This window comes from Euprymna scolopes, chromosome 10, assembly GCF_053919585.1.
Source record: "Euprymna scolopes isolate OS-2025 chromosome 10, ASM5391958v1, whole genome shotgun sequence".
In the NCBI taxonomy this organism is placed as follows: Eukaryota; Metazoa; Mollusca; class Cephalopoda; order Sepiida; family Sepiolidae; genus Euprymna; species Euprymna scolopes.
The window spans coordinates 160,614,946-160,639,068 of NC_136491.1; the positions used below are offsets into that span (position 1 = coordinate 160,614,946).

At 29.4% G+C, this 24,123-nt stretch overlaps 1 protein-coding gene across 1 annotated transcript in view; it reads right to left on the reverse strand.

Moving 5' to 3' along the window:
• Nucleotides 1-24,123, reverse strand: part of LOC145286341 (uncharacterized) — a 265,839-nt gene that overhangs the window by 70,769 nt on the left and 170,947 nt on the right. Inside the window, exons 21-24 of the mRNA XM_080135264.1 lie at nt 17,639-17,720; nt 12,967-13,052; nt 12,089-12,285; nt 9,716-9,803 (exon numbers count right to left, since the gene is read on the reverse strand). Coding sequence (XP_079991390.1) covers nt 9,716-9,803; nt 12,089-12,285; nt 12,967-13,052; nt 17,639-17,720 — 453 coding nt within the window. The remainder of the gene's footprint in view (nt 1-9,715; nt 9,804-12,088; nt 12,286-12,966; nt 13,053-17,638; nt 17,721-24,123) is intronic.

Consider the following 24,123-nt stretch of genomic DNA (forward strand, 5'->3'; position numbering starts at 1 on the left):
ATTATAACATCTATTAGAAAATTACAACATCTATTAGAAAATTATAACATCTATTAGAAAATTACAACATCTATTAGAAAATTATAACATCTATTAGAAAATTACAACATCTATTAGAAAATTATAACATCTATTAGAAAATTACAACATCTATTAGAAAATTACAACATCTATTAGAAAATTACAACATCTATTAGAAAATTACAACATCTATTAGAAAATTATAACATCTATTAGAAAATTACAACATCTATTAGAAAATTATAACATCTATTAGAAAATTACAACATCTATTAGAAAATTACAACATCTATTAGAAAATTACAACATCTATTAGAAAATTATAACATCTATTAGAAAATTATAACATCTATTAGAAAATTACAACATCTATTAGAAAATTATAACATCTATTAGAAAATTATAACATCTATTAGAAAATTACAACATCTATTAGAAAATTACAGCATCTATTAGAAAATTACAACATCTATTAGAAAATTATAACATCTATTAGAAAATTATAACATCTATTAGAAAATTATAACATCTATTAGAAAATTATAACATCTATTAGAAAATTACAACATCTATTAGAAAATTACAGCATCTATTAGAAAATTATAACATCTATTAGAAAATTACAACATCTATTAGAAAATTATAACATCTATTAGAAAATTACAACATCTATTAGAAAATTACAACATCTGTTAGAAAATTATAACATCTATTAGAAAATTATAACATCTATTAGAAAATTACAACATCTATTAGAAAATTACAGCATCTATTAGAAAATTACAGCATCTATTAGACAATTACAACATCTATTAGAAAATTACAACATCTATTAGAAAATTGCAACATCTATTAGAAAATTACAGCATCTATTAGAAAATTACAACATCTATTAGAAAATTACAACATCTATTAGAAAATTACAACATCTATTAGAAAATTACAACATCTATTAGAAAATTACAGCATCTATTAGAAAATTACAGCATCTATTAGAAAATTACAACATCTATTAGAAAATTACAACATCTATTAGAAAATTACAACATCTATTAGAAAATTACAACATCTATTAGAAAATTACAGCATCTATTAGAAAATTACAGCATCTATTAGAAAATTACAACATCTATTAGAAAATTACAACATCTATTAGAAAATTACAACATCTATTAGAAAATTACCGCATCTATTAGAAAATTACAACATCTATTAGAAAATTACAACATCTATTAGAAAATTACAACATCTATTAGACAATTACAACATCTATTAGAAAATTACAACATCTATTAGAAAATTACAACATCTATTAGAAAATTACAACATCTATTAGAAAATTACAACATCTATTAGAAAATTACATCTATTAGAAAATTACAGCATCTATTAGAAAATTACAACATCTATTAGAAAATTACAACATCTATTAGAAAATTACAACATCTATTAGAAAATTACAACATCTATTAGAAAATTACAACATCTATTAGAAAATTACAACATCTATTAGAAAATTATAACATCTATTAGAAAATTACAACATCTATTAGAAAATTATAACATCTATTAAAAAATTACAACATCTATTAGAAAATTACAACATCTATTAGAAAATTATAACATCTATTAGAAAATTACAACATCTATTAGAAAATTACAACATCTATTAGAAAATTATAACATCTATTAGAAAATTATAACATCTATTAGAAAATTACAACATCTATTAGAAAATTACAGCATCTATTAGAAAATTACAACATCTATTAGAAAATTATAACATCTATTAGAAAATTATAACATCTATTAGAAAATTATAACATCTATTAGACAATTACAGCATCTATTAGAAAATTATAACATCTATTAGAAAATTACAACATCTATTAGAAAATTATAACATCTATTAGAAAATTATAACATCTATTAGAAAATTATAACATCTATTAGAAAATTATAACATCTATTAGAAAATTACAACATCTATTAGAAAATTACAGCATCTATTAGAAAATTATAACATCTATTAGAAAATTACAACATCTATTAGAAAATTACAACATCTATTAGAAAATTACAACATCTATTAGAAAATTGTAACATCTATTAGAAAATTACAACATCTATTAGAAAATTACAGCATCTATTAGAAAATTATAACATCTATTAGAAAATTACAACATCTATTAGAAAATTATAACATCTATTTGAAAGTTAGAACATCTATTAGAAAATTACAACATCTATTAGAAAATTACAACATCTATTAGAAAATTATAACATCTATTAGAAAATTACAACATCTATTAGAAAATTACAACATCTATTAGAAAATTATAACATCTATTAGAAAATTACAACATCTATTAGAAAATTATAACATCTATTAGAAAATTACAACATCTATTAGAAAATTATAACATCTATTAGAAAATTACAACATCTATTAGAAAATTATAACATCTATTAGAAAATTACAACATCTATTAGAAAATTATAACATCTATTAGAAAATTACAACATCTATTAGAAAATTACAACATCTATTAGAAAATTACAACATCTATTAGAAAATTACAACATCTATTAGAAAATTATAACATCTATTAGAAAATTACAACATCTATTAGAAAATTATAACATCTATTAGAAAATTACAACATCTATTAGAAAATTACAACATCTATTAGAAAATTACAACATCTATTAGAAAATTATAACATCTATTAGAAAATTATAACATCTATTAGAAAATTACAACATCTATTAGAAAATTATAACATCTATTAGAAAATTATAACATCTATTAGAAAATTACAACATCTATTAGAAAATTACAGCATCTATTAGAAAATTACAACATCTATTAGAAAATTATAACATCTATTAGAAAATTATAACATCTATTAGAAAATTATAACATCTATTAGAAAATTATAACATCTATTAGAAAATTACAACATCTATTAGAAAATTACAGCATCTATTAGAAAATTATAACATCTATTAGAAAATTACAACATCTATTAGAAAATTATAACATCTATTAGAAAATTATAACATCTATTAGAAAATTATAACATCTATTAGAAAATTACAACATCTATTAGAAAATTACAGCATCTATTAGAAAATTATAACATCTATTAGAAAATTACAACATCTATTAGAAAATTATAACATCTATTAGAAAATTATAACATCTATTAGAAAATTATAACATCTATTAGAAAATTACAACATCTATTAGAAAATTATAACATCTATTAGAAAATTATAACATCTATTAGAAAATTACAACATCTATTAGAAAATTACAACATCTATTAGAAAATTATAACATCTATTAGAAAATTACAACATCTATTAGAAAATTATAACATCTATTAGAAAATTACAACATCTATTAGAAAATTACAACATCTATTAGAAAATTATAACATCTATTAGAAAATTATAACATCTATTAGAAAATTACAACATCTATTAGAAAATTACAGCATCTATTAGAAAATTACAGCATCTATTAGAAAATTACAACATCTATTAGAAAATTACAACATCTATTAGAAAATTACAACATCTATTAGAAAATTACAACATCTATTAGAAAATTACAGCATCTATTAGACAATTACAACATCTATTAGAAAATTACAACATCTATTAGAAAATTACAACATCTATTAGAAAATTACAACATCTATTAGAAAATTACAACATCTATTAGAAAATTACAGCATCTATTAGAAAATTACAACATCTATTAGAAAATTACACCATCTATTAGAAAATTACAACATCTATTAGAAAATTACACCATCTATTAGAAAATTACAGCATCTATTAGAAAATTACAACATCTATTAGAAAATTACAACATCTATTTGAAAATTACAACATCTATTAGAAAATTACAGCATCTATTAGAAAATTACAGCATCTATTAGAAGATTACAACATCTATTAGAAAATTACAACATCTATTAGAAAATTACAACATCTATTAGAAAATTACAACATCTATTAGAAAATTACAACATCTATTAGAAAATTACAACATCTATTAGAAAATTACAACATCTATTAGAAAATTACAACATCTATTAGAAAATTACAACATCTATTAGAAAATTACAACATCTATTAGAAAATTACAGCATCTATTAGAAAATTACAACATCTATTAGAAAATTACAACATCTATTAGAAAATTACAACATCTATTAGAAAATTACAACATCTATTAGAAAATTACAACATCTATTAGAAAATTACAACATCTATTAGAAAATTATAACATCTATTAGAAAATTACAACATCTATTAGAAAATTATAACATCTATTAAAAAATTACAACATCTATTAGAAAATTACAACATCTATTAGAAAATTACAACATCTATTAGAAAATTACAACATCTATTAGAAAATTATAACATCTATTAGAAAATTACAACATCTATTAGAAAATTATAACATCTATTAGAAAATTACAACATCTATTAGAAAATTACAACATCTATTAGAAAATTACAACATCTATTAGAAAATTACAACATCTATTAGAAAATTATAACATCTATTAGAAAATTATAACATCTATTAGAAAATTACAACATCTATTAGAAAATTATAACATCTATTAGAAAATTATAACATCTATTAGAAAATTACAACATCTATTAGAAAATTACAGCATCTATTAGAAAATTACAACATCTATTAGAAAATTATAACATCTATTAGAAAATTATAACATCTATTAGAAAATTATAACATCTATTAGAAAATTACAACATCTATTAGAAAATTACAGCATCTATTAGAAAATTATAACATCTATTAGAAAATTACAACATCTATTAGAAAATTATAACATCTATTAGAAAATTACAACATCTATTAGAAAATTATAACATCTATTAGAAAATTACAACATCTATTAGAAAATTACAACATCTATTAGAAAATTACAACATCTCTTAGAAAATTATAACATCTATTAGAAAATTATAACATCTATTAGAAAATTACAACATCTATTAGAAAATTATAACATCTATTAGAAAATTACAACATCTATTAGAAAATTACAACATCTATTAGAAAATTATAACATCTATTAGAAAATTACAGCATCTATTAGAAAATTACAACATCTATTAGAAAATTACAGCATCTATTAGAAAATTACAACATCTATTAGAAAATTACAGCATCTATTAGAAAATTACAGCATCTATTAGAAAATTACAACATCTATTAGAAAATTACAACATCTATTAGAAAATTACAACATCTATTAGAAAATTACAGCATCTATTAGAAAATTACAGCATCTATTAGAAAATTACAACATCTATTAGAAAATTACAACATCTATTAGAAAATTACAACATCTATTAGAAAATTACAGCATCTATTAGAAAATTACAGCATCTATTAGAAAATTACAACATCTATTAGAAAATTACAACATCTATTAGACAATTACAACATCTATTAGAAAATTACAACATCTATTAGAAAATTACAACATCTATTAGAAAATTACAACATCTATTAGAAAATTACAACATCTATTAGAAAATTACAACATCTATTAGAACATTACAACATCTATTAGAAAATTACAGCATCTATTAGAAAATTACAACATCTATTAGAAAATTACAACATCTATTAGAAAATTACAACATCTATTAGAAAATTACAACATCTATTAGAAAATTACAACATCTATTAGAAAATTACAGCATCTATTAGAAAATTACAACATCTATTAGAAAATTACAACATCTATTAGAAAATTACAACATCTATTAGAAAATTACAACATCTATTAGAAAATTACAGCATCCATTAGACAATTACAGCATCTATTAGACAATTACAGCATCTTTTAGAAAATTAGAACATCTATTAGAAAATTACAGCGTCTATTAGAAAATTACAACATCTATTAGAAAATTACAGCATCCATTAGACAATTACAGCATCTATTAGACAATTACAGCATCTTTTAGAAAATTAGAACATCTATTAGAAAATTACAGCATCTATTAGAAAATTACAACATCTATTAGAAAATTACAGCATCTATTAGAAAATTAGAGCATCTATTAGAAAATTACAGCATCTATTAGAAAATTACAACATCTATTAGAAAATTACAACATCTATTAGAAAGTTATAACATCTATTAGAAAATTACAACATCTATTAGAAAATTACAGCATCTATTAGAAAATTACAACATCTATTAGAAAATTACAGCATCTATTAGAAAATTACAGCATCTATTAGAAAATTACAACATCTATTAGAAAATTACAGCATCTATTAGAAAATTACAGCATCTATTAGAAAATTACAACATCTATTAGAAAATTACAACATCTATTAGAAAATATAGAGAAAATGTTCGTTTTTCCAAGTAAGTTCTTGTAAAACACGAATAACACTTCAGATGGAGTATTGCTCGATTTTGATCTATCTCGGCTTGTATATATATATATATATATATATATATATATATATATATATATATATATATATCTTCTCTTCTATCTATCTTCTCTCTATATAAATAAAATGAACTCATTTTTTCCGGTCTGATTTTGACATTAATAGGATTTAAAATCAAGATATTTCATGCAAATATAATATGCACAAACGGCAGAACAATATCTGAGATGTGTTATAGGCTTATTATTTCTCAAATTCCTCGATAATCTTAGATTTCTATACTTTTTCTGCTGAGAAGTCACGGCCAAAATCGGTTAAGATCAATGGAAGTGGTAAAATATTTTCTCTCTAAAAAATTCCTGCTCCCCCTGCCACCACTTGACACCGTTTGGGGATCGTTCACAAGGAACAGTTGAGAAGAGAACACCGGTTTGGCTTCGTAGTTCTTTCATGTGAAGTTATTTAAAATCACTAAACTAAGCTGCAGTGCTCTGTGGCGTAGTGGTTAGCGTGCTGGACAATTCACATTATATTCACGTTCGCGCCGACCTACCGTAGTCGTTTTTTTTTTTTTTTTTTTTTTTCCTAAACAACTGGAATGGACTTTTCTTGGTGGCCGAACTGTTAACGTTGCAGATGTTTTTTTTTTTTTTTTTTTTTTTTTTTTTCCACACTTTATTTTCCTACTTTTACCTATGACTCCGGGTTTTATCCTTCCTACTTACCTACCATAACATTTTTTAAAACTCCCCCCCGTCCCGGAAACAAACACTCGGGCAACGCCGGGTACCCCCGCTAGTATTGCAAATAAAGTGGTCAACCTTATTGCACTACAATATTCGACGTCAGTCATCGAATACTATATGACTGTTTACTGTTTCTACTCAGCTAATCGGTATTAAAGAACATAATTTCTCTTACTTCTTATATAATTACTGTTAGATTAGAGGTTGATTATCAGCCTACGGTATCAAGGATGACTTTGGGAGCGGGTTCGAATCACCCAACTTGTAGTAATTATCACTGATAAGAATGGAAGTTTAACACACATGTGTCTCTAGGTTTTTAAAAACTTCCTCTTATTTTCCTACGCTACTAATCCTACTCTACCTCTCCCCTTTTACAACTCACGTTCTAGTTTCATCTTGTTTGCTTTTATTTCCACCATTAGACAATTAAGCGAACAAGATTATTACTTTTACTATTATATGTTATATAGATACATCGCATAGTATAAAAAAACAGAAAACCTTCTTATGCTTATATGTTGTATAGATTACTTTTACATGCTTATATGTTGTATAGATTACTTTTACATGCTTATATGTTGTATAGATTACTTTTACATGCTTATATGTTGTATAGATTACTTTTACATGCTTATATATTGTATAGATTACTTTTACATGCTTATATGTTGTATAGATTACTTTTACATGCTTATATGTTGTATAGATTACTTTTACATGCTTATATGCTGTATAGATTACTTTTACATGCTTATATGTTGTATAGATTACTTTTACATGCTTATATGTTGTATAGATACACACTGCATGCTCTAGTTTTATCATATGCTCTAGTTTTATCATATGCTCTAGTTTTATCATATGCTCTCACGAGTTCTAACCTTTTTTTCCTTGTCAATGAAAAAAACTAAACTTCCAACTGATGTTATGAATGTTTTGGAATTGAGCACATGACACAGCGTGTTACACATGGCATAAAGTGTTTAGTAAAAACTGTTTTAACTGACCTTCCTCTAGACATTCATTTTTTTTTGCTAGGAACAGAGTGTATTATCTGTTCTTACATTTAATCTTTTCTATCCCGAGTCTTTTAGACCATTCCTCTGGCCTTCATCAGGTGGTAACCGCAACGGATAGGAACTTTGAATCTCCTAACTACATTCTCAGCAATCACTGCCATCTGTGGTGAGACGACAACAACTACGGATGGCAGTGATTGCGGAGAATGCAGTTAGAAGATTCAAAGTTCCTATCCGTCGCGATTACCACCTGACGAAGGCCAGAGGAATAGTTGGCCGAAACGTTGTGAAAAAACAAAAACCAATAAAGATGAAAACAACAACTAATAAAGATGAGAATAATAGTCCGAAATAAAAAAATAAATTAATATATATAACGCCCATCTCAAAAATGGTTTCCAATTAAGGAATAATATATATATCAATCGGTACGGACCCGACTATGGAAGATCAGATAATAAATAAAAACGTGGATTTTAAGATCAAAGAATCCAACCTTAATCGCCCTTCGGGGCCCGTGGCGCAGTTGATAGAGACGTTGAATCTCTACGGTTCCAGATGAACATCGTCTGAAGATAGCGGTTTCAATCCTACCCAAAACCCGGCCAGAGATTTACTTGGCCAAAACGTGGTGAGACGACAACAACTACGGATGGCAATGATTGCTGAGAATGCAGTTAGGAGATTTGAAGTTCCTATCCGTCGCGGTTACCACCTGACGAAGGCTAGGGGAATAGTTGGCCGAAACGTGAAAAACGACAACCAATGAAGATGAAAACAACAACTAATAAAGATGAGAATAATAGTCCGAAATAAAAATAAAATTAATATTATTATTGTTGTTATCAAACATTATTATATAATTCCAAAATAATGGCAAACGAAATTATTAAAATTGCTCGGATAAATGTTTATAACTGCTAATCAATGTTTCCATGTTAGTTTATGTTATTTGATTGGTAAAGATGATTTAGGGTTAGGATAAGTGTTGCGTCGATGGAAACACATTCCAAATAGGGGAGGTGGCTTCAATCATATTCAAACTATTTCCCTTTCTCATATGACTTTCTTAATACTAGGACTTATACTTGTTTTTTTTATACATTTAATGAAGGCGTTGGCCCTTGGCATCATCACATCTCTGCAAACCATTTTCAAAGATTGAATAGTTTATTCTATATAACATCTTAGATAAACTTACAATAATATTTGCTCCCTAGAAGTAATATTTCCAATATGAATAGTATGGAGAGGGACGGTTGATAGATAGGGTGGTGGCCTTGAGTATCCAAACTGTGGGGTGGGGCATCCAATCATATTAAAACTATCTCGATTTCTTATAGTATTTCTCAGCACTAGGTTTATACTTAAGCCGATGGAGCATAAAATTAATGAAGTTTGTTCCAGGATTCACTAGACTTTAACATTTTAGAAATGGTAGTTTTACTTACAAGGAAGAATGGTTTTGTATCTGTTTTTTCTTCTATTCTTTTCGTCCGTAGCTGCATTATGTGCATAAAGCAAACCTTTTGGTAGTTTCTGGGAGAAAATATAAAGCAAAATGATTTCATTTCATGATGTTAATTTAACTTTCTTTCTTAATGGTATATATATATATATATATATATATATATATATATATATATATATATATATATATATATATATATATATATATTTTGTGTACAGAAAGTTGTTAGTTGAGACAGGTCATTGGTACCGTCGGTTTCAAGCCCGATAATAAGGCCCGTTTAAGGTATCCTTATCGAGCTCTCTTCAGCCAATATTCGTCTATCTTATAACCGGAAGTGTGAAGTATATATACCTCGCGAGTCCACGTTCAAATCTCGTTTTGTTTAATCCCCCCCCTTTTTTTTTTTTTTTTTTTTTTTTTTTTTTATCTATCTATATCTATATATATCTATATCTATATCTATATATATATATATATATATATATATATATATATATATATATATATATATATATACATATATATATATATATATATATCGGGTAATGTAATACCTAATTTTCAACTTTGAATTATTTAAATTTAAGATCTAATTTCGAAAAAATGTTTTTTTTAATATATGAATCGATTTTAATTTGAACCCCATTTAATTTTAAAATCTCTTTCCTTATGTATAAAAACTTCAAAATCTGTATTGGTATCGGTTAAAAACTTAAAAATTCGTTTAATTATATCGAACATTTAAAAATTTCCAAAAATACGTTTAAAGTTTTAAAAAATATATTTTTAATTATATCGAATCACGTTTAAAAATTTCGAAATACGTTTAAAAATTATTTTTTAAAAACCCAAATCTTTCAAGGTTTGGGGAAGTGAGTATTTATCTATCCTAAGTGATTTCCCTAGTTTATTAACATTATTATATTTTTCTATAGTTTTAAATTCGAAATAGATTATAAATTACATTTATAAAATATTATATATATATATATATGACATTAATTAAAAATCTATAATATAATTGCGATTAAAATCCAAGTTTACCGACTAATTATTTATGTATTTACAATTTTTTTTCCTTATATATATATATATATAAAAAAACAACATCTAAGTGTTGTTCTTTTCATTGATCCAATTTATTAGGAGACCCTTCCTTCTATGTATGCAACTTTTCAAAGCTTCACTCCTCACATTTAAACATTTTATTTTTGGGTCATGAATGGACCGGAGGAGGATATACTTCACACTTCCGGTTATAAGATAGACCGGAGGATCCATTCATTTTAACTGAGATTTTTCTTCATTTTCACTGAGATTTTTCTTCATTTTCACTGAGATTTTTCTTCATTTTCACTGAGATTTTTCTTCATTTTCGCTGAGATTTTTCTTCATTTTCACTGAGATTTTTCTTCATTTTAACTGAGATTTTTCTTCATTTTAACTGAGATTTTTCTTCATTTTCACTGAGATTTTTCTTCATTTTCACTGAGATTTTTCTTCATTTTCACTAAGATTTTTCTTCATTTTCACTGAGATTTTTCTTCATTTTAACTCGTTTTTATCTTTTTTCTTTTTCATACGGAATACACATATCATCATCTTTCAATCACATTTGTGTCCAGTGTAATCATAATAAATAAGCTATTTTTTTATTAAATTTTATTTTAACTAATTTAATGGCCAGTTTACGTGATTTTTGAAGTGATTTATGATATCATTTGGTTTGTAATTTAACATTTGTACAATAAAATTAAAGTATATGTTATATTTTTCATGAGTGATAAGTTATTTTATTGTATATTATTTATATATAATATTTATATCTTTGAAAATTAGTATCGATTATTTCATAAAATTAGATATATCTGTCTATTATTTTGAAAATGTATACTATTTTGGAAATGAAATAAAATTCCTTAGATATATCTGTCTTAACATATATACTAGTTTCGAAATAAGTCAAATTGTTTTACACCTATTTTTTATTATTACAATTAATACTTCCACTACCATTCTCATTACTATGATTATTTTTACTATTCCTTTTTAGTTCCCCGACAAAGGGGGGTATTGGACCTAGTAATTCACTCCCGTTCATACATTCGTCTGTTTGCACTTTTCTCAATAATCACGCCTGGGAGTTTTGGAAACGTGAGTCATGATGAAAGTAAATTTTTGCCGGAACGGACTTTCCAGAATAACTCTGGTTGCCCCGCGAGGGGCCATTATGAGAGTAAAATTGTAAGCAAGGAAAAAACTTTGATAGAAAAAGGTCTTATTTATTTTTTGTTTTTTATCGAATTAAGAAATTATATAAAATTGATTTTCTAATTTTGTCATAACAAACCAGAAATTCATCAGCAAATGGCAGGTCTTCCATTTTCTTCTTTTTCACGTAAGACAAAAGATCATCTTTTGTGAGTCCTGTTGGCTTTTCTGGCTGATTTTCATAATTCATGTAAATGCTTTCTTCATTGTCCATTGGTTCCATAAAATCGTTATCATCAAAATCATCAAAATCATCATCATCATCATCATCAACAACTGTAATAACCATAAAGAAACGATATTAGCCGTGTTTAGACAATTCTTTAGACACACACAAACACAAGCACGTATATATTTCTAGTTATATAAAGTTAAGTATGTGTACATATTTATATGTTTCTATTTATAGAATTCATTATGAATTTTAAAACACAGCTGCTAAGTGTAAGGGTTGGTGACGTTGGTTATATTGTATTTAATTTAGTTTCATATGAAAGACTAAACAATGATTTTAAGCCCTTTATTAAAATTCAGATATTGTAGACTTGTGAAATTTTAATAATTTTAACAATGGCTTATATCCAATGTAAATCTGAAATATCTAAATTTTCTAAACGAGAGACTAGCCAATATTAAACTCTTTATAAACCCTTTCAAATACTTTAAGGAAACTGAAATTTGTGGAATATTTATTAATTGATGTCTAATACTTATTGATATATTTTCACAAAAATCGGATGTTTCTGAATTTTCATGAAATGTTTTCACTGCTTTTTGGCCTCTTCAAATAAAACTAGATTAAACTAAATGCAACTCATATTGCAACCTTTTACGCATATCAGCTGTGTTCCAAAATGCATAATGATGGATTAATACATTAGAAGTGAATCCTATACATACAAATATACATACACCCAACTTTATAGAAATAAAGAAAAATTAAAGATGCAAACCTACCAGGATCCATTTGTATGTTTTCCGTTAATGAAATTTTTGGCTGACGATTCGATTTATTCTTGTTTAGGTTCTTAATTTTTTTACACCTGGAAAAGAATTGAAGCTTTTTAAAATTTTATTTTTTATGTTAAAGCAATAAAAAACATTGGTACTAGTTGCAAGTGTATGTTTGTAGTTTATTTGATTTTATAAATTTTTGCTAAATTTGTTTTACCTCTCACTCACATAATAAGATTTTTTTTCCGATCGAATCATACATGTACATAACATAAAATAAATCGAAAGTAATTTTTAGATTCAATTTAAATTAAATTTTTATATTTTACTTTTTAAAGTTTATAAACATGCATTTTGAAAATTGATAAATTACAAATTAAACCTTGTGCCTTGATTGTTAAATTTTATACAAAACATTCTGTTAACCATTTTTTTGCAAGAAATGCTTTTTGTTTTTACCTTGTACTGCATTTATAAGATTATATTTTACTTACTTTTTTAATTTAAATTTTAAAAATGAATATGCCTTTGCGTGCCTGGAACAAGTTGAAATTATTTTTTGTCTCAATATTCTAGTTGGGTGCAACGTTTTTTAGGCACTAGGTAACAATGACCGACCCTATAAAGAGCTCGATCCACTGAAAAAAGGAAATTAGCTCAGTATGGTTATTGGGCGCATAAACCCCAATAAATCGAAATATCACATCTTTTATGATAACATCCAGAACGTCAATCTTCCTTCCAGATTTGCAAACACAGGGACACACGACACATCACTAGTGCGTTTAACTAGCAAGGTAACCCACCTTGAGAACGCATCAAAATGTGCTGAATAGAGCTAAAGGTCTCTAAGCAGCACACTCTGATAATCACTAGAAATAAAGTGAGTTTCCTGCAAACAACAAATACCCACTCTGAGACATTGAAGGTCGCATGCAACTGTACGAGAGGCGTCCTTCAAGCCTCGGACATTCAAACTTGCTAATCCCAAGGCCATTTTGGTAACTTAAGGTTGAGATTCCTGAACAAACATAGAGGTGTCAAGACACCGACGGCTGTCCCCATGGAACCAACGGTCATCTCAGTGGTGATGCTCCCGTTCGTGGACAGACCACCGATGTCTAAGGGGAAGGTTAATTTTAGGGCCCTATAGAAAGATGGATGAACCTTTACGGAGACCCGTCCAACATATGATTTTTTAATTTCTATAAGGTCTTGATCATTAAAAAAAGCAACTGCGGAAAATATGTTGAATGCGAAATTAGCCTCCTCCAGCATGGTCCAGTAGCTTCCTCCCTATTTCTTACCACAGTAAGAAGCCTCTTAGTGGCTTTAAAATTCTTCAGGTTCAAAACGTCTTGTTTCTTAAATGTTTTAAAGGATAGGAAAGCTTTGTAGTCTTTTTTGTTGTGCATTTTTATTGTTCTCTTGCTCCTGACTGATTTTACACACGTCCTTGCCCGTGAGGAAGGGTTTTCTTTTTCCTAGACTCACTCTTTATTGAGGAGCTTCTGGGCTTTTTTTTTGTCTGACAAAGTGGTGGGAGGGAGGAAAGAAGGAGGGGAAGGCATGTCAGTTTTCATTGGGGAAGCGAAAGGTGTATTTTAGGGTATGTTGAAGGGAATGTTGAATGGAGAAAGTTTGAGAATTGATTGTTTTTTGGTCCCTAGTGTGGTAATTTTCTTGTCTCTTTTTAGTGGAGCGGTTGTGACAAGTGGAGGTAATGTTTTGAGTGGGGAACAACGGGCTTTTGTGAGGGAGTCTGTATTTGGGGAGTCTGAGAATAAGGAGTCAGGAAATGGCTTGTTTTCCTTCTTTTTGATGTCTGTTTTCTGTTCTGAGTCGAGTTATTCTTTTAATTTTTGCAGTTCTTTCAATTTGTTTCCTCTTTAGATCACATGGTTTCTATTTTTTCTTTTTCTTTCGCAAGAGACCGAGCATATGACTTCGGGTGTGTTTTTTGAGGGTTTTACTCGTGTCCATTCATCTAATTTCTGGGGTGATTTGTTTGCTGTATTGCAGACCTTTTCAAACTGATCGGGAGTAATCTTTTTGCAAGGGCTGGAAATGGAATCTTGAGGGCGGGGGTAGTAGGGGCTGGCGACTTATTTTTAATTAAATGACCTACTCTTGGTGTCAGGTGGTCTAGTTTTTAGGGCTGGGTTGAGCTGGGCAAGTGAAAGTGAGACGCCCCACTTCCGCACAAATTCAGCAGGCTGGACGCCTTCCAGCTACCATAATCGGTAACTTTTCTTCTCCTGATTTTAGAAAATGCCTCCCTAATCAGGAGTATGCCAAATGTCCATGTGCCATGATATCCGTCTAGGTCTATGCCGGTTATCTCTCTAAGTTTTAACAGGAAAGCACACAGGTATTCTCCAGGGACCACTGCTGGAACTTCAAATATAGAAATGGTGGTCCTCCTATACGTAGTATATAGTCTTTTGCAAACAGACATAGTTTTAATAGTCATATATTTAGTATCAATATAAATATTTTTTTTCACTTTCTATTAGTATATACGTGTTTCTTACTCTCACTCACTTTCTCTCCATATGTATTTCTCCTTATACTGCAATGTCTTTAAAATAAAAAAAAATTCAAATTTCAAAACAAAACCTTTCAAATAACTTTTTCATATGCAATACTTTTTAAATCCTCTAAAAACAAAAGTATTTAGAATAAAATACTGAACAGATTTTTTACTGATTTCGTTAAAAAATATTCAGTATATAATGATAAAAATCAAAACATCCAAAAACAAGATAAATTCAAGAGGCAAACAATTATCTCCTCGCAAGCAAAAGCGCTTATCAGTTAGATAGACAAAAATATAATAGAAAATATTTCTGCTAACTTTAGCCGACAACTCAACATGGAATCTAAGACAGCAAAATTAGATCAAGTGGAATGGTATTGATTTTGCTATAAATAAGCTGGTCTTTTTGACTACCAACAAGAATCCAGCTTAATTAGTTAACACAGTGTTAAAAAGAATGCCCTAACAGCAAATACGTCTGCTGAATTGCATGCAGAGGAATGTTGACATGCTACAAGTCGACATATTGTATATGTCACATTGCCGAATAGACGTCTTATGGCCATAAACGAAATTATTATTATGGATGCGTTTCATTTTTATTGTCAAGATCTCTTAACCAAATAGCCTAATCTGTCTTGCATTTTGCCCCACTATTTAGCTGACTTTTCTTATCTTGGAGCAACCGAACTGACTAAGTATAAAGGTTTCATAACAGAGGAAGAAGTGTTGTCTCCCTTTGATTGTGAAACGCAAACAAGGATGTTTAAAGAACTGTCCATCGTATGTTTAGTGTCCCGTTTGTGAACTGTAATCACACACATATTCATATAACTTCTCAATGAACATTATATGTATTTGTATTTCGATTAATACACATCTATATATATGCAACATTTACTGAGACACTTTTTGTATACTCGTTATTGATATGAACACTTATATACACAAATATACAACAGTATACGTGTGCAGATTATACACACATCAAGGGACACGTTACATGAACACAGTTACATAGACACTCGTTATACATACATTAAAAGAGACACTAGACAATACGGCCCGTTAACAATACAGAAAAGAAAATATTACACATACATTAAAAGACGACACGATCAGCTACACAACATACATGTTACATGTACACACGTTATATAGATGGCTATTTAACAGATAATAATTTGCTGCCGTGTTGCAAGAGGCATGCTCGTTTTATAACGTTAGTTTATATATAGTTTTTATGATAACAGTTTTTGGACAGCCAATTTGGTGCTGTGATGTTGACGTTATTTATAAAGACTTAGAATGTAAGGGACTACTATTTGGGATCGCGTCTGACACGTGACTAGGGGATTTGAGCAGCGAGATGTTTGTTCACATTACATTTAAACTACTACAGATGAGTACAGTTAGGAAAGCAGGAAACAGAAAGAGAATTTCAGGCCTTTTTATAGGCAGAAGGCTGGATGGTGGCATTTTTACGGGTATAGGGTTGGGTGTTACCCTTTTTGCAGGTTGGGCTAATTGGTGGCCGTTTTATAGGCAGAAGACTGGTTGGTGGTCTTTTTATAGACATGTTGGGTGCTGTTTTTTATGGGCAAAAAGCTGGGTGGTGGCATTTTTATAGAGGGATGGCAAGGTTGTAACTATTTCATAGGTTAGGGGTGGAATGGTGGCCTTTTTATTGTCTCAAGAATGGATAGTGGTATTTTTATAGGCAGAGAACTTTGCAATGACCTTTTTATAGATGAATGACTGATGGTAGCGTTTTTACAGGTGGTGAACATTTTGTAGAATCGCCATTTTTATGGAGTGGTCACACTTTATAGGTTGAGGGTGGAATGGTACTCTTCTGTTGGCTAAGGGATGGATAATAGCACTTTTATAATAGAAGGACCGTGTAGTGGCTTTTTTATAGGTGTTGGTTTTGGTGATGAACCTTTTGTAAATAGAGAGTTGGGTGGTGTTTTTTATAGTCAAAGACATAGGTATTGACCTTTCTGTAGGTGGAGGGTTTGGTGATGGTCTCACTTATTTATCAGGCCAGTATAATAATTATATATGAATAGAAATGTACATATTTTAGTACAGATTGATATTAGAAATGTTCAATTATTTTGAATAAATACTTACGTAATATATAAGGCTACTGATATAAATATTATCAGCAATAATGATGTCACAATAATAATTGGAAGTAAAATATTTGTTTTCGCTAAAAAAAGAAATAGAACCTTCATAAAAATTACATTTAAAAAGGGAAAAAATAGAACCTTCATAAAAATTACATTAAAAAAATAGAACCTTCATAAAAATTACATTAAAAAAATAGAACTTCATAAAAAATTACATTTGAAAAATGGAACTTCATAAAAATTACATTAAAAAAATAGAACTTCATAAAAAACTACATTTGAAAAATGGAACTTCATAAAAATTACATTAAAAAAATAGAACTTCATAAAAAATTACATTTGAAAAATGGAACTTCATAAAAAATTACATTAAAAAAATAGAACTTCATAAAAAATTACATTTGAAAAATGGAACTTCATAAAAAATTACATTTAAAAAAGAAAAAAATAGAACTTCATAAAAATTACATTTAAAAAAGAAAAAATATTCAACTGTTGTACATTTTTACATTAAAAATCAAATATGTGTGTTATGTAAAACATAAAAAAACGAACGATTGCCAAAACTAAAAATGATATTCATGATATTTATAGTTTTATGATTTAGGATTTAGGATTTATAGTTCTAATCACTTTAAACATTTTATTTGTTTTTCAATTTTATTGGAATATTTCGTAATATTTCTAAAAATATTAAATAAGCAATACGTTTTCTTTTGTCATACATGTGATTAAACACCTAAAAAATTTGATACACACCAGTTCTCTTAGCAGCCAATGCAAACAAAAAGAAGAAAATGAAAAAAAGGCTGCTGCTTCTCTTTATATGCTGGACATCTTGTCACCTCATATGCAAATGACGTGTTTCTGGTTTAAATACAAAAAAAGTTAGACTTTTCAGAGGCGGACTTGATTTGGAGTTGGATGTTGGATGTTGGATGTTGGAATAGTAAGTCTTGACAGCAGTGTATCATATTTAACCCCGAAAATTCTTAGTTGCTATAGTTAACACTTGCTCATTTAATCTTCAGCTATTTTCGCCAATTACTGTTTTGTGTAGCGAATTAAAATGGAGATGGTTCTGAAAGTGAGCAGCGATATGGTAAAGACGTTCAGTCGAGATTTAATAACCTGATTGGCAAAGTTGGTGAAGTTGGTTGCAAAGCTGCAGAAAATTCACGACTTTGCAACTTTTATGTCTTTGTTTCTATATCTTCAGTTAGAGCAATAGCAAGCAGAGAAGACTTTAATAAAAGCGGCATTTACTGAAAGCATGTTCTCTGCATATGAAAACCTGGGAAGGAGGCAGTGGATCGATGAGGCAATCAATGTACCTGCAACCAATGTACAAAGATTGGCAGAATTAGCAAGATTCAAGGAGAGAAGACGAGAGCAGGTTGTCAGTCTCACTTTTGTTAATGGCTTCCCAGTAAATATTTCTACGGCACTGCAGCAGTTATTAAATGTGAAAGAGCTGCCGATTAGTAAACTAATTTCAACTGGCAGGCTGCTCACAGTCACGCGGACTCTCGAAGTGGCAGCAGTTGCAACATGAGAACCAAAAAGAGGACCTAAATAGGTTGATGAAAGACCAAGGATAAGGAAACCATTTAGCGGTGAATGCTATAATTTTAATATTTTCTGAAACTTCCTCCTTCAGAAGAAACCAACATAATATACAGAGATAATATCACTGCACGTATTACTGATTCGGTTTTCTTTTGTTATGAAAATCAATATACATCTGCTCTACTATTAATATATGGGAAGCTTTCCAAAGGTAATGTCTCCTATTTTTTTTATTCCACCTGAAGGAATCGGAGGGAATTGAAAATTGCATTGTTATAATAACTGAACTTATGAATTTATTACCTGAAAGTTTCATTTCTCTGTTGCAGATATTGACGGTGTGGAACTCTAATAAAGCAACCCGTCATGGACATGTGAATTCAAATTCCTGGCAAAAGTGTATTGAGAATGGTGGTGACTTTGTAGAAAAATAAATTATAGGGCACAAAAAAGATCACTCGTTTTAGTGATACAATTTCCGTCTTCGTAACTCTTCAAATTGTTGAGTTAAAAATAGGAGGCTTTACTTTTGGAATGACCTTTATAAACACATATCTCGATTATATCTTCCGATGAAACCTAGACATTCTTGTTTTTTTGTTGATCCTTGAACAAATTGGTCATGATAAATGGGCTATCAAACGACCCTAAGGTCAGACGATGTTTCCCTTTACATACATGTTTGTCGACACTTTTGTTTGTCGACACTTTTGCCCCTTCATCATGAACAGAATCGGCAATACACCCTATAAACGCTTCTCTATTGCAATGATTCATGGTAATGCCTTAAGTCTAGTCTCAGCCTGCAAAGCCAGCAGAATATTCGATGAAACTTCCTAGTATTTGCATATTAGTTTTGCAAAAAGACGTTTTATTAATTAGCTATTATTTGTTATTATTCATGACATGAATTTATTGTTGCTTAAAAAAATTAACGTTTTTATGATTAAATTTTCTGCAAATATATTTTCTCACCAGGTAACTGGGAAAGAAAAACAGCAAAATTAAAACCAAGAATTCTGAAATAATTTTTTTTCACATCATGCAACGCAGAGTTAAAATAACGTGTGTTATTCCTGAAGCTCCCCTTTAAAAATAAGGATCTTGACTCCCTCTACTCTCTTTCATACAACTTACTCCATTTGTTGCCTCTGACTCATGATTACATTCACAGATATTACTTAAACTTCCTTGTTTTTATTTATTCATTTTTTGCTTTATTTTTTATATGAAAAATATCAACCATTTATAATTACTACTAAGTTTCATATTACAATGTAAACTCTAAAGAGACAGAATTAGAATTTCTGGCCACAATGATGAACTTTGTAAATGTTTCATTGTTGGTTAATGGATGATTCAAATAAAGAAGAGATTAAAATAAATGTTAGTCAATTTATAGCTAATAATCCGCTTCGAAGCACATGAAGCGTTTCCATAAAATTCATAAAACCCCTATGTACTGTTCTACTTCAAACTAGAACTCTCTATTAACATTGCTATTCTTATGTTTTAATTTTCTATAATTTCTAAGTTACAAATGAAATAAAACGCATTTCTTTATTGCAAATGTCAAGCTGCAGCCCCAAGTTGTATGCTGTTTGATAAAATTTAAATTTTCTTGACCATTTCTTGTTTTTATTAGTCTGGACACTGTTATGATGTTTTGGGGTGTTCATGCCTTGAAATGTTGCTGCAGTCACCCAAGCCGAAGTTCTAAGGCCATGACGTTTTTGGGTGGTCTCGCTTTGAAATGACATTTCAATTCTAGTGGGCCTCGACTATACTAATTGTTGTGGTGGCAACCACTTATTTGCATATGCGAATAACATAACACTATAAATGGCAAGCCTAGGTTGGCCTTGGTGTGTCTTACTCAAATGCCACCAGAAGTGACGCCGAAGAGCGTACATGTCCTCCCACCAAGACTCTCTGACTCGACACCGTCATTTGTACATATTGTAAATATACCTTTTTTTTAATACACTTATTATTGCGTTATCGTGTTGTTTGCGTCTTCATTGTATTTCCTTACTAATTATTGTTCAACCTTGCAACCACAACAGTTGGCGACGAGATATGAAGCGTCAAATATAACAGTTTGACGAAGAACTATTAAAAAAAAAAAAAAAGAAGTACAACGCAAAGGTTGACCATTTTTTTTAAGGAATGCAAAGTGTTGACGAGCAAACGGATTTTACGCTAAAGAGAAGTTTCAACTCAAGTGAAAAAAAAAAAACTCTAACGTGGCAAAAGCGACAATTTACGCCGTTTTCTGGGAATCCGACTTGCAAACGAATGTAAAAGTGAATTTTTGTTTTGTCACTACACGACAAATCTTACTAAAGGACCAACTTGCAAACGAAAAGCGAACTTTGTCCTGTCGCAAAAACGACAGGTCAGACCCGTATTACGAAAAGTAAGGAAGTAACCTACGAAAAAAGTTCACCAGTGGATTCTAATTACTGTTCTCCGTAAACAAAACAACAACTAAAGGACTTTTTTAATGTTTTGGTTGACGTCGGTACTAAAAGGAAATACCACAGCTAAAACTAAAATTCAAGGAAAGGATTTTTTTCTTGAAGTTGTCACTGAACAACGAATAATACAGTAAAACGTCACGGAAAAAAAGGTAATCTCAATTTAAGAGGTATTTTAATTACTAAAATACTAGAGAAAAAAAACTCAAAGAACTAAATGTACTGCATACATTTATTCAATTGTGACTCGATTAAAAAAAAAAAATAAAAAAGACCCGAACTTTTATTTTGTGGAAAGAGTTACTTATTAGTAAGTGCCTAAAAACGGAAAGTCAATTCCATTTCGTGATTCCAGATAAACCTGTTTTATTTTTTTTTTGCAGCGTGACTCGCAAAAAGAATATATTATTGCAAGCAGCGATATTATTATTGAAAACAGGAGCTTACAGCAATTTGCTTTTTTGTTGTAACCCAAACCGGTGTATATTGTACATGGTACAATATTTTTGTTTTAACTACACATTAAAAAAACAAAAACAAAAAAAAACATGGAAGACTTATCAAAAATGTTCATGCAATTTTTACAAACACAGGCTGAGCGGGATGAACGCAGACAAGCTACACAAAACGAGCTTTTGCAAACACAAATACAGGCACAGGCTGACCGCGAGGAAAAGAGAGAGGACAGATTATTGAAATGGCAGCAGGAACAAGAAGAAAAGCAGAAAATGGCGCAATTAAAGCAGAAAAAACTGCAATTGGAACAGGAAGAAAGACAAGAGGAACGTTTTACTAAAACACTGGAACTACTAAAGAGTAATCGAGAAAATGTCGATAGTGTTAATTTCTCCCATACAACTATTTTTAATAGCATGGACACATTTCATTATGTGCCTGAGGAAGAGAAGAATTTTGAAGCATACTACACAAGATACGAGGATGTTTTTCAACTGGACTGTAAAAATTGGCCAAATAGTCAGAAAGTGAGCCTCTTACTCAGAAAATTGGGTACATCAGAACACAGCAAATTCGTAGATTACATATTACCTAAAAAACTGCGGAATTAGAGTTCATGGAAGCTGTAAAATTACTAAAAGAATTATTTAATCCAAATATATCTCTTTTTCATAAAAGATGGCTGTGCATGAATCTAAGAAAGATGGACAACCAAGATTATTTGACATACGCATCAGTTGTCAATAAAAACTGCGATAATTTTAAGCTTGCAGAACTAACGGTAGAAGATTTTAAATGTCTAATCTTCGCTCAAGGGTTAGTTTCCACGAAAAATGCAGAAATACGCAGACGAGTGTTGTCTAAGCTGGAATCTGAGCAAGATTTAACCCTCCAGAAACTAGCAGAGGACTGTGAAAGGGCCATTACACTAAAAAAGGATTAAAAAAATATAGAAGAATCCGAAGTGGCATATGTAAGAAAAGTTAGAAAACCATACGCACCAACCAAGAACTTTATAAAGAAAAGCAATGGAACGGGATATTCCGAAGATAATAACCATAAATATAGTACAGAATATAACAAGCCTCTTCCTAGATATAACTGTAAGAGATGTGCAGAAAAGCATTGGGAATCAGATTGTCCTTATAAGAAGAAAAAATGCTACATTTGTAAGAAGGTGGGGCACAAAAGCGATTGCTGCAGATATAAAGATTACACCAGAAAGAGAGTACAGCAAACAAAATCAAATACAAAATTAGACAAAGATCGGCGAAAATACGTAAAAGTGGAAATATTTTCTCCATATGTGACGATGTGTTACTGTACAGCGAGAGAGTGGTAATACCCAAAACATTGCAGAATAGGATGTTAAGAGATTTCCACACAGGACATCCGGGGATAAATCGAATGAAGTCGTTAATGAGAAGCTACGTGTACTGGCGTAACATGGACACTGACATAGCGACAACAATTGATAAATGTAAAGGATGCCAGTTAGCGGCAAAATCTCCACCTATAGTACACAAACCTTGGCCGAAAACCGACCAACCATGGTCGAGAATCCACATGGACTTCGCTGGTCCAGTAGGTGAAAACTATTATTTAATTGTAGTGGATAGTTTCACAAAATGGCCGGAGGTAATGCGTTGCAGGAATCCAACAACGAACAACTCAATAGGGTTCCTACACGAGTTGCTTGCAAGATTCGGTGTACCAGACACACTGGTCACTGACAACGGAACGCAGTTCACATCCGCAGAGTTTAAGGAATTTTGCGACACATTCCGAGTGAAGCACATCACGACTTCGCCGTATCATCCAAGGTCGAACGACCTCGCGGAAAGGTTCGTGGACACGCTAAAACGAGCGTTAAAGAAATCCATTGGAACACCAACAGAAAAAGCTTTGCAACAATTCTTGCAAGTATATAGGATTACACCACATCCTAGTACACCATCAAACATATCACCAGCTGATC